The 10,678-nt window shown below is 35.8% G+C and overlaps 5 protein-coding genes across 6 annotated transcripts; 4 read left to right on the top strand and 1 right to left on the bottom strand.

Moving 5' to 3' along the window:
* The first annotated feature begins 136 nt into the window (after window positions 1-136).
* Window positions 137-2,028, top strand: LOC149740805 (WASH complex subunit 3-like). Its single transcript, XM_089872844.1, has 5 exons — window positions 137-308; window positions 442-606; window positions 924-1,105; window positions 1,432-1,527; window positions 1,848-2,028. Exons 1-5 carry the CDS (start codon window positions 258-260, stop codon window positions 1,942-1,944), a joined length of 591 nt encoding a protein of 196 aa, XP_089728970.1. The 5' UTR covers window positions 137-257; the 3' UTR covers window positions 1,945-2,028.
* Window positions 2,029-2,333: 305 nt separating this feature from the next.
* On the top strand, window positions 2,334-4,234 carry LOC149740806 (PRKCA-binding protein-like). The gene has a single exon (XM_089872839.1). The coding sequence runs from the start codon at window positions 2,434-2,436 to the stop codon at window positions 3,598-3,600; it is 1,167 nt and encodes a 388-aa protein (XP_089728965.1). The 5' UTR covers window positions 2,334-2,433; the 3' UTR covers window positions 3,601-4,234.
* On the bottom strand, window positions 3,732-10,090 carry LOC149740807 (small RNA 2'-O-methyltransferase-like). Of its 2 annotated transcripts, XM_089872836.1 has the most exons (5): window positions 9,959-10,090; window positions 9,719-9,904; window positions 8,586-9,661; window positions 8,418-8,531; window positions 3,732-8,329 (listed from the first exon to the last, which is right to left on the bottom strand). In XM_089872836.1, the coding sequence occupies exons 1-5, from the start codon at window positions 10,070-10,072 to the stop codon at window positions 8,227-8,229; spliced, it is 1,593 nt and encodes a 530-aa protein (XP_089728962.1). In that variant the 5' UTR covers window positions 10,073-10,090; the 3' UTR covers window positions 3,732-8,226. The 2 variants fall into 2 exon arrangements, with proteins under 2 accessions (XP_089728962.1, XP_089728963.1); XM_089872837.1 differs by lacking the exon at window positions 8,418-8,531.
* On the top strand, window positions 4,253-7,233 carry LOC149740808 (TBC domain-containing protein kinase-like protein). The gene has a single exon (XM_089872830.1). The coding sequence runs from the start codon at window positions 4,253-4,255 to the stop codon at window positions 6,824-6,826; it is 2,574 nt and encodes an 857-aa protein (XP_089728956.1). The 3' UTR covers window positions 6,827-7,233.
* LOC149740809 (endoribonuclease LACTB2-like) lies at window positions 7,253-10,663 on the top strand. Its single transcript, XM_089872842.1, has one exon. It carries the CDS (start codon window positions 7,253-7,255, stop codon window positions 8,099-8,101), a length of 849 nt encoding a protein of 282 aa, XP_089728968.1. The 3' UTR covers window positions 8,102-10,663.
* The last annotated feature ends 15 nt before the right edge of the window (window positions 10,664-10,678 follow it).

Genomic DNA, 10,678 nt, shown 5'->3' on the forward strand with positions numbered 1-10,678 from the left:
TTTATTATTTTATTTTTATAGTTGTGATGTTAAAATAAATTATAAGAGTCAGTGAAAACGAAGTGATAAATCGCCCTGGATGAATTCTTTTTTAATTTTAAATGTTTGCTATTGCCAGACAACGTGGTCCACCTAGTATAGGATTTAACCAGATCGCGAGAGAAGTTTCAATACAAAATATAGTAACCGATGTTTTTATTTTACTCGTGACCGACTCTATGAACAGTAAATTAAACGAATAAAACGTTAATTTGACGATGGAGAGCAATGGACTGCCATTAACCGGGCCAGATGTGGATTTAAATAAGGTAACGTGTAAGAAATATAGTTTCTATTCGAAGTATTATATATGTCACAAATAAGCTGTTTTAAAAACATAAGCAATATATTTTATTTATATTTAAGGGAAATGAACCAATGCCTGAACATTTTTCATTGCAGATTCCAGCGCTAAACCACAGACGGTCAGTTACTTTCATGAATCACTTCATAACACACACCTCCAACTTTTTAAACAACTTTGCTGCTGTAACTGACGAACAGTTGGCAAAGCAGTCACTAGAAATGCAAAAACTTGAGATTGCTTTAAAAATCTTAGAAGCAAAGGTAGCCTATAATGTTAAACTAACTCATAATTAAAATATAGTTGTACTTGTGTACTAAAAGTACCTTTTTTATAGGTTAAATCGAGCTATTGTACAACCATGCACCTACATAGTACTGATAGTAGTAGCTTCAGTGGCTCAGTGCTAGTGAATAATCCTCCCCTACATTATCTGCTAACCGATAAACGCTTTAACAACTAACCCCTGCCCCCTAACTAATGACCCCTAACTCTAACTACCAACCACTAACACTTTCCACCAGCCTAATCTGTAACTTTGTACACAAAACAAATTGGTGTTAATTATATTTTTCTTTAGTTGGATTCCATCCCTGGTTTGGATGATGTGAAACCAAAACCGAAGCCAAATGAACCCCAAGAGAATCCTGCATCAGAAGATCAAAAAACTGCATCCTCTGAAGCCCCACCTCCTGCTGCTCCTGATGCAGAGGAGGAACCACCAGTTGTTGAAAACTTTATCAAAGTTAAAGATGACCCAAGGTTATCACTTATCACTATGTTTACTATGAATATTTTTATTATCTTATCATTTGCTATGAAGCCTATAAATTGAAAGTCACATATGCTTACAGCTACAATGAATGAATGAATAAATGTAACTTGCTTTATCCACGCGTGGCTGGGAAATGACAGTCGTTATAACTTAAGTGTTTTGGTTCATACACCTCTAATCAGACATAATGTGTATAATCTTTTAACAGCTTATCTGGTATGAATAACTTAGTCGATTTCTGACGTTTCGTATGTCATTCAAATAACATTAAAATATTAAAGTATTGTCATATGTAAAGATCTAACCTAAACAGATATGCCAAGTATCTCAAAATGGTGATGGTCGGTGTTCCAAAACCTGCAATTGCAAATAAAATGAGATTGGATGGTTTGGATCCTGCCTTGTTAGAGTAAGTTATATATTTCTATCTGTTTAATTTTGTAAATATGTAGTATATATACTGTTTTAGAAACACAGTATAAAATATTATTCGATTTTCGTCCTAGAATGTGCAGCCCAAATTTCTACACAAAATATCAACACGTATGTTTGTTGCAAACCATATGATCTGGACAATAATGTCTTATGTGGGAAACTAATATTGTATTTTTCTGTAATGTAGGACTGATTTAAAACATGTATTTGCTAGCTTATATTTAAAACATGTTCGGTATCTTATGTTTAAAACATGTGTTTGGTACTAATTGTTTTAATGTAATGTTACCACAGCACCCCAGATGCCCCAGCCCCAGGTGCTGCCCCACAAGATGATAGTTCATCAGATGATAGTGAAGCTTTTTCATCTGACGACGAATTTAGTGATTAGACAATTATTTCATTCATTTCATATTTAATTTCACTTTATACGTGCAATAATAAACTTTTAACCAATTCGTGAGTTCTTTAACAAGTGAGAGTTTTATTATTATTGTTAGGTGAATAGGTCGATGTTAAAATATGTTTTTACAGAAGCATTTCATTAAAACAGTTAATATGAAGGAATAAATTATTTACTCCCCGAATAGTATTTCACAACGGTTCGGGACGAATTACGAGTACAGTTTGTTTACTTTTTGTCAGGTGGCGTTCGCGTTTATTTAGTTCGGTGTATTAATGTGTATTGTGTATTTGAAAGCTCGTAGGTAAGTAAAGAATACGTATAGACAGTAATAAATATTACACCATGTTTTATTCTATTCGTAGTCACTCACATTTTATGTAAGAAATAAAACCGTTGCTATTTTTGTTGCAGTCATAGTAATTAGTAACTTATATTATAACCTGTTTTCTGATTATAAAACAGCAAAGTACAAATATGGAAGATTGGGGTTTAGAAGAAGATAAAATGGGAATGACGACCGTGTCTGGGACGGTTACTTTAACCAAAGATGGCCAGAATTTAATCGGAATTAGCATTGGTGGTGGTGCACCATTGTGCCCATGTTTATACGTTGTACAAGTGTTTGATAATACTCCAGCACATAAGAATGGATCTCTTGCTGCTGGAGATGAAATTGTGTCGATAAACAGCAAGTCTGTTAAAGGTTTGACTAAAGTACAACTGGCAAAAATGATTCAGTCGATAAAAGGAGACGTGAAAATGAATTATAACAAGCTGCATGCTGATCCAAAGCAAGGGAAGACTTTGGACATTGTGCTGAAGAAGTTTAAGCACAGATTGGTAGAACAGATGGATTCTGGCACTGCAGATGCATTGGGATTGAGTCGGGCAATTCTTTGCAATGATATTCTAATTAAGAGGCTTCAAGACCTGGAAAGAACCGGGATGGTATATGTTGGGCTTATGGAACATGTAAAGAAGCTTTTAAAAGCATATTTTAACCTATGCAAAACACATCGTGAATTTGGAGATATATTCTCCATTATTGGCGTTCGTGAACCTCATCCTAATGGTGGGGAAGCTTTTTTAAAGTTCAGTAGTTCTCACCGAGAATTTGAGAAGTCTGGCTTCACATTGCTCAAGACATTGAAGCCAATGTTGAATGATCTTAATACATATCTGAACAAGGCAATTCCAGACACCAAGCTCACCATTAAAAAGTATGCTGATGTGAAATTTGAATACTTGTCATTCTGTCTTAAAGTAAAGGAGCTTGATGATGAAGAATATAGCTATGCTGCTCTACAGGAGCCATTATACAGAGTTGAAACTGGGAATTACGAGTACCGACTGGTACTTCGATGCCGCCAGCAAGCTCGGGCCCAGTTTGCCAAGCTCCGTAAAGATGTTATGGAAAAATTAGAGCTGTTGGACAACAAGCATGTACAAGATATTGTGTTTCAGTTGCAGAGGTTTGTCTCCGCTGTATCACAGTACCATGAGTCCTGCCATGAAAGCATGCAAAGTGCAGATGTTTTTCCTATTGAAGTTGACCTTGCCAACTCAACTTTCGAATACGACAAAAAAGACAAATTTCATGACCCAGAGTACGAGGAAGAGTTAGAAAACCAACTTCATTAATTGGATTTTGTGTCATTTATGTTTGTGCCATAAATATTTTATGGCGCTGTTGTATTTGTAACATTTAATGTAGATGTACGTGACTACGCGTCGTGTGTGTAGTTATTATAATACTTACTTTTTAGTTCTTCAATATTTTAGTGCAATCATTGAAAATCTAGTGACATACAAATCAAATTACCGACAGAATCTTTTTTCCCTTATGAAATGCAGGTATGTTTGACATATCAATATTTGCACTTTGGCAGTAATGTTTGTCCGTGCTAGTTTGTTCTGTTATTGTTTTATATCATTCCGAATATTTTTTAAGCTTATCATTCTGGCTGTTTGTATGTATAACAACTTTAAATAAATACACTTAGTAAAGTTTTAACTGTACTTCCAATAGTGTGTAGTGTCAAAACAGTTTTCTCTGTATGTGTAGTGTATTTTCTCTGTATAAGCACCTTGATGCTTAAGCTGTTATTCTGTTATACATTGATTGTTTGATGTGAAAACATGCAGTACATGTTTAAAGAATCATGCAGTTTTATTGTTAAAATCTTATTCTTTATTGTATGTATAGATTGTGAAACTAATAACTATTGTCTGTCCATTGTGATATTAGTTGATATTCATGTGTATGTTTATACAGGTTAACAATATGTAGGCCATGTCTTCACTGTTAGGATGTATGTCATTTGTAACTGCTGCTCTGCCACATAACCAGTGTGGTATCAATGGACTTCCCTTGACTCCTAACTCCATCACATCTCTTGGACTTGCACAGCAGTTAAAGACACTGAAGCATGAAAATCTTTGCAGTTACGTTGATTTTCGATGTGGTAGGCATGAGAGAATTTTTGCCGTTTCTGAGCTATATGTGGATAGTGTGTTCAACAAAATCACACAACCAACAGAATTAAAACAAGATGATTGGAGGAAGTACAGCTTAAACATTGTCCATGGAGTACTTAATGGACTCAATTATTTAAACTCAAAAGGATATATTCAACTAAACTTAGAGCCCAAAAATATTCTGTTAAATGAGAATGGCACACCCAAGCTGTCTGGATATGGTTTACACCATATGACAGATGGAGGGAAATTACTTAGTGGACCATTAGGTAGCTTAAAATATTCCTCTCCAGAACAAATACTGTCATGCTGCTACTCAGAGATACCTATGGCCACCAGCAGCAAATCTGATGTATGGTCTGCTTGTATAGTACTGTTGGAACTACTGCATAGGGAGTTGCTGTGGGACAGTGTGGAAAATAAAAGTCTTGTCAAACGTGTGCTTTGTCTTTCTGCAAACAAAAGCTCACACAAAAACATTGAGGTTTTGTGCCAAAATTTTAAAGAAAATCTAAGTCTAAATGAAACCGATGACGTAACAAAGTTAATAAAAGTGATCTTGGAAAATGGATTGAATGTTGAATCCTCACAAAGAGCAACGCCATTGCAGATTCTTAACAAACTTGGTAAAGATCTGAATTTAACCAATGAGCAACAACCTGCAGACACCAATGGTAAGTTTGAAAAAACTGTGCCTAGTGAAAACACCAACCCTTTAATGGAAATGGACAGTGAAGAGATATGGTGTCTATGGAACTTGGCTGGGGGAGATATGGTTGCTGAAGTTTTACGTTCTGTGACCACCACCCCTCCAATTCGTACAGTTCCATTATTTGTAACTGTTCATGGCGACCTTTACGGTCTTGAGCCATCCCCAGAAAATTTGTTTAACCCTGGCTATAAATTACTTTCTCTTGACACTGTTGAAAGCAGGCTTGAGATTAACACTGAAAATATCTCTCTCATATACCCACTACTCGAGCTCAAATCACCAGATGTTTCACATGAATCTGCCAAGTTACCTTTGCTAATACGTGAAAATGATTTTGATTACCAAGTGCATCGTATTGCTCTGTACAGGCGATTACTCCTGGGCTACCCTTACTTACGAGACAAGTTATTAAAGGAAGCACGAATTGACATTCCACCATATTGTAGGGGTAGGGTATGGGCAGGGCTTTTAGATGTCAAAGGTGACTTGGAAGAGCAATATATCAACATTGATAAAGATACTCCAATAGTGACAGACAGACAAATTGCTGTTGATGTACCACGCTGCCACCAATATGATTCAATGCTGTGTTCACCTACCGCTCACGAAAAGTTAAAGCGGGTTCTTAAAGCGTGGTTGATGTCACATCCACATCTCACATACTGGCAAGGACTAGATTCACTTTGTGCTGTATTTGTTCATTTAAACTTCAATGATGAACCAAGAGCATGGGCCTCCATGTCCCAATTCATTGACAAGTACCTTCATGACTTCTTTCTCAAAGATAACTCTGCCATCATTCAAGAATATCTTGTTGTATTCTCCCACTTGTTAACCTTCCATGACCCTTTGCTTTCATGTCATATGCAGGAGATTGGTTTTATACCAGACCTTTATGCAATTCCTTGGTTTTTAACCATGTTTGCTCATGTATTTCCTCTGCATAAGATATTCCATCTATGGGACACCTTGCTGCTTGGAAATTCTTCTTTTCCTCTCTGTATCGGGGTGGCCATCTTACAACAATTACGTGGACAGTTACTTCAGAGTGATTTTAACGAATGCATCCTTCTATTTTCTGACCTGCCTGAAATAGACATTGATGGTGTGGTGAAAAAATCCATACAAGTTTTCTGTCAGTCTCCAAAAAGCTCCACATTTCGTGTTCATGCACAGAAAGAAGAAAAATGCAAACGTCAAACAGTATCTTACTACACAGAGGACTATAATACTCTTCCAAAAACTGAACTCTCAGAAACTGCGATTCCACTCTCAGAACTTAAACAAGAAGTTTGCTGCAGAATTTCGGCAGATGATTTAATTCAGCTTTGTGAACTAAAAGGATCCAATAACTCTAAGACTCCAGCTAAAGCAACCAAATCTGGCAAGCCTAGGATCTTCATCATTGACATTCGATCTTCAGATGAGTTTTCGCGTGGCTGTGTACCTGGAAGCTTTAACTTCCCCCTGGCACCCAACAAATCAATCCCCCAGTTGGTCCAAATGATTTCTAAACAGAGCCCAAAAGTAGTTGTAGTTATTGGCAACAAATCAACACGCGAGGACCGAGAATTTTGCTTCGAACTCCTCAAAGAAGGATTAAAAGGCGTATGTGTCTTGCATGGTGGAATTGATATTTTAAAACCTGTCGGTGTTCTTACAGTGCCATCACAATAAACTATCACTCATAACGTGTGTATGTAATTACATATAAAGTGGCCTTGACAACTTTTTATTATACAAGTCCATCATATATTAGAACATCACCATTAATATATAAACATATCCCTTTTTTCAAGTTATTTCATATATAAATAATTTTAAAATTACTCTTTGGCAATATCAATCATACGATCTCTCAATTTTAGCATTACACTATGTGAAGCACTAGTTACCTTTTAAATTGTCCCATATAGCACCGTATACGGTATATATTTCAAATCGTTGTGCAATACTTGGCTGTTGCCTTTTCTTTTCAAATTATTTACCAACATCTATTGATTTGTTGCTTACTTATTGCCATTTAAAATATAAGGATATATATCTTTTGTAATTTCATTTTCATGATTTGTTTTATTTTGCAGCAGCTTAAAGTAAGTAAACATGGTGTCGGTTATTCCTAAAATTGAGCAGCTGACTGCTAGAATTACCAGGGTGCTGGGATGTAATCCTGGACCAATGACTCTTCAAGGGACTAATACTTACTTAGTGGGAACTGGACCAAAGCGTTTCCTCATTGATACTGGGAGTCCTGATGTTCCAGAGTATGTGCAGAGTTTACAATCAACCTTGAATGAGAATAACATATCAATCCAGGCGATAATTCTTACCCATTGGCACCATGATCATGTGGGCGGAATAAAAGGAATTTTTAACAAACTTTTACAAAGTGGAACTGTACCCTTGCTAAAATACCCACTTGGGGATTCTGAAGATACATCTGTCAGTGAGAAATATACCTATCTAAAAGACCAGGAAGTTTTGAAAACAGAAGGCGCAAGTTTGCGAGTGGTTCACACACCCGGTCATACAGTGGATCATATTATTCTGCAGCTTCAAGAAGACAATTCTATTTTTTCTGGTGATTGTATTCTTGGCGAAGGAACTGCTGTATTTGAAGATCTATCAGATTACATGAAGTCATTGCAAATAATTGCTGATTTAAAGCCCAATGTGATATACCCTGGACATGGACCCGTAATACAGAATCCTGTACCGCAAATTCAATATTATATAAATCACCGCAATGAAAGGGAAAAGCAGATTTTGGAGTGTTTAGAGTCTAGCAAATCACCAATGGAAAGTATGGAAGTGGTGAAGATCTTGTACAAAGATGTAGCAGAACATCTGCATCCAGTTGCTGATAAAAACGTTAATAACCATCTTTCAAAATTAAAGAAAGAGGGAACAGTAAAGGAAGATAATGGGAAATGGTTTATGTCTAAGTTGTAACTTACACTAAGTTCATCATTTATTTTGTTCATGCTGTCACTATGCAAATAATTTTTATAATTTTATTGAAGATAGATATGATGTCCACAAATTATAAGGTTACAGCTTACAGAAGTTCTTCTGTTTTATTCACTATCCCAATTTTTTTCATTGAAAGTATTTATATCATTTAAATTACCGTCTTGGTAATTCTCGTGTGGATAGTTAAGGTCATCTAAGGAGGTAGACCTGCAGAAATTAAGTTATATGTATATACATGTATTAAGTTTTAAGTATATAAAATAGGCCATAAGTTATTTAAACAATGCAGTTTTACATGATCGAGTCAGACTCCTCTGCATCATCATAAAACTTGGTGTTTTCTGCAATTAAACAATCTTCTGTTTCATTTAAATTAATACCCTCAATTGCTTTTCCCCCTACCAACTTTCTGCAAGAAAATTAGCATAAATTTAAGAACAAATTGGCATCAAACTTTACTTACTGTATTACAATGTCATTCAAATGCTTCAGAAGATAATGTTTGCATAGACATGTCAATGGGATTCTTGTAAATGTTTCATTGCCATAAATTACATCCTCCTTGTGCTTTGTTTGAAAATTGTGTAAATTTCCATCATAAAACTGAAACGTATATGGTAAATGTGAACCTAACTTTAACGGGTGGCCTGGAGTAACATTAAAGTGTGAAAAATCTTCTTCTTTTTCTGTGTCATCCTCCACAGATTCAAATTGTTTTGGATTTATTGTGTGATCTCTTCTTGCCCACATACTTAACCTATTGAAGTAGTCAAGGGATTTGTTATATGGCATCACAGCAACAGGCATTGCTGGGATATTGTATAAGTTTGTTTTGCTTTCATTTATGCACTCCTCAGAACTTTCAGCATCACTGAATTGGCCAATTTCGACTTCGGTAAAGTTCTGGTTAAAGTTATTGCTAGTTTGATCCCACCCTGATTGTGCATACTCATTCTTCCTGCAAAGAAACTTGTCCTCTTCTTCACATTCAACCAAAACCTTTGGTTTCATGGCCAGAACACAAGCAGCTACAATTTCGCCCACACACCTTAAAACATCACCAATCAGTTTCTTTTTAACTTGTTCTTCTTTTGCTTGGAAAGGAAAAACCATTTCTGCCACAAGATTTAAAATTTCTGCACCACCCTTTTGTTCATCACTGAATCTGTCACTTTCAAGCTTTGTGAATATTGCAAATTGACTGCAATGCCCAAAACTTGGTCTATTTTCAGGGGCTGTTCCAACACCATCAAATACAACAGAATAGTGGTATTTGGTGCATATACCTTCACACCATGATTTAAATTGTTCTCTGGTCCACTCAAATTTGTGATCCCAGTGTCGAAAAGAGCCATTCAAGTTGAAATGAACATTGAAATCAGAGTTTGGTGTTGAAATAATAACATGTTTAGGCTGAATACAACTAAATACTGTTTTAGGAAAGTCTTTGAGTGTTTTTGGCAGCAAGTGCTCAATTAATTCAATGCAAACTACTGCATCAAAGTTTCTTAATCTTGTGTCAAACTCTGATACAGACCCCTAAATATGTACAGAATAAGTTACCGATCAAATAATTAACATTTGAAGGTATATTACCTGATACAGCCGTATTGTAAGTGGGTTGTGCCTTAAATAAAGGAAGTCTGATGCTAAAGGCTCCAACTTGAATGAAGACTCACTTAGCAAATTCCCATCCAGGTCAACCCCGCATATTTCTATCACATATTCTTCTCGTCGCAGTAGGTTTATAAACTTGCATTCGGCACAGCCGAAGTCTACTACCTAAAATGTGAAGTTGGGTAAACGGTATATTTTGTACAGGAGTAAAGTATTTACCTTTTCTGGTTTTAAAGTAGCGAGGATTTCCAATACTTTATTGTAGCGTTGTATATAAAGCGGTGGGTTGAATCTAATTATATCAGCAGCATCTTTTAAATCTGTACCTTGCATGGTGCTAAGTTGGATTTGGAGGACAACACGTGAATTTTACTATGCTGTTGCAGTTATCTTTGCCGCGCAAATCAAAGCAGTTCGTGCATGAGGTGCGTTTTGCAGTAAAAGTTGTTTATAGTTGTAAAATTATTAGTGAAACAGTTTGTGTGTTACAATTTTGGACAACACATATGTTAAAATTTCCTATATATATTTCTTGACACAGACTTTTGTAAAAAAAATTGTATATGCTATTTCTATCTCTAGACAAAATCAACCAATCAAGATTCGCGATTTCCTACTTTTCAAAAAGAGAAGTGACGTCATTATTGTAAGAGCGCGCGCATTTTAAACCGCTTATTACCCAGCTTTGTATTTTGTGGCGTTTTTGACAGGTTTTAGCTTTGTTATGGGTTTAATTATTGCAAAAAGTGAGTCATGGTATACCATACAATATAGTATATGCAGAAATGGTTGAAATACGTTTACTTTTAGTCTAAACATAGTGAAATAGCTCGGAGTAAATGTTGTAGACTTTTGTACGTAATTTTCGCGTCAAGTGTTTACTGTTTTTATCGTCTAAACCGCTTTGGCATTATTATTTCGCAGGTATTTAGTGCGATT

This window comes from Ciona robusta, chromosome 2, assembly GCF_009617815.1.
Source record: "Ciona robusta chromosome 2, ASM961781v2".
Lineage (NCBI taxonomy): Eukaryota > Metazoa > Chordata > Ascidiacea > Phlebobranchia > Cionidae > Ciona > Ciona robusta.

Excerpts from the sequence above, each read along its gene's own strand:
- LOC149740805 (XM_089872844.1), top strand. The coding sequence starts at position 258 with ATGGAGAGCAATGGACTGCCATTAACCGGGCCAGATGTGGATTTAAAT. Across the intron at positions 607-923 it reads TAAAAATCTTAGAAGCAAAG|TTGGATTCCATCCCTGGTTT; the intron begins GTAGCCTATAAT and ends ATTTTTCTTTAG. Across the intron at positions 1,528-1,847 it reads TTGGATCCTGCCTTGTTAGA|CACCCCAGATGCCCCAGCCC; the intron begins GTAAGTTATATA and ends ATGTTACCACAG.
- LOC149740806 (XM_089872839.1), top strand. The coding sequence starts at position 2,434 with ATGGAAGATTGGGGTTTAGAAGAAGATAAAATGGGAATGACGACCGTG.
- LOC149740808 (XM_089872830.1), top strand. The coding sequence starts at position 4,253 with ATGTCTTCACTGTTAGGATGTATGTCATTTGTAACTGCTGCTCTGCCA.
- LOC149740809 (XM_089872842.1), top strand. The coding sequence starts at position 7,253 with ATGGTGTCGGTTATTCCTAAAATTGAGCAGCTGACTGCTAGAATTACC.
- LOC149740807 (XM_089872836.1), bottom strand. The coding sequence starts at position 10,072 with ATGCAAGGTACAGATTTAAAAGATGCTGCTGATATAATTAGATTCAAC. Across the intron at positions 9,662-9,718 it reads TTACAATACGGCTGTATCAG|GGGTCTGTATCAGAGTTTGA; the intron begins GTAATATACCTT and ends GTACATATTTAG. Across the intron at positions 8,330-8,417 it reads GAGGAGTCTGACTCGATCAT|GTCTACCTCCTTAGATGACC; the intron begins GTAAAACTGCAT and ends TAATTTCTGCAG.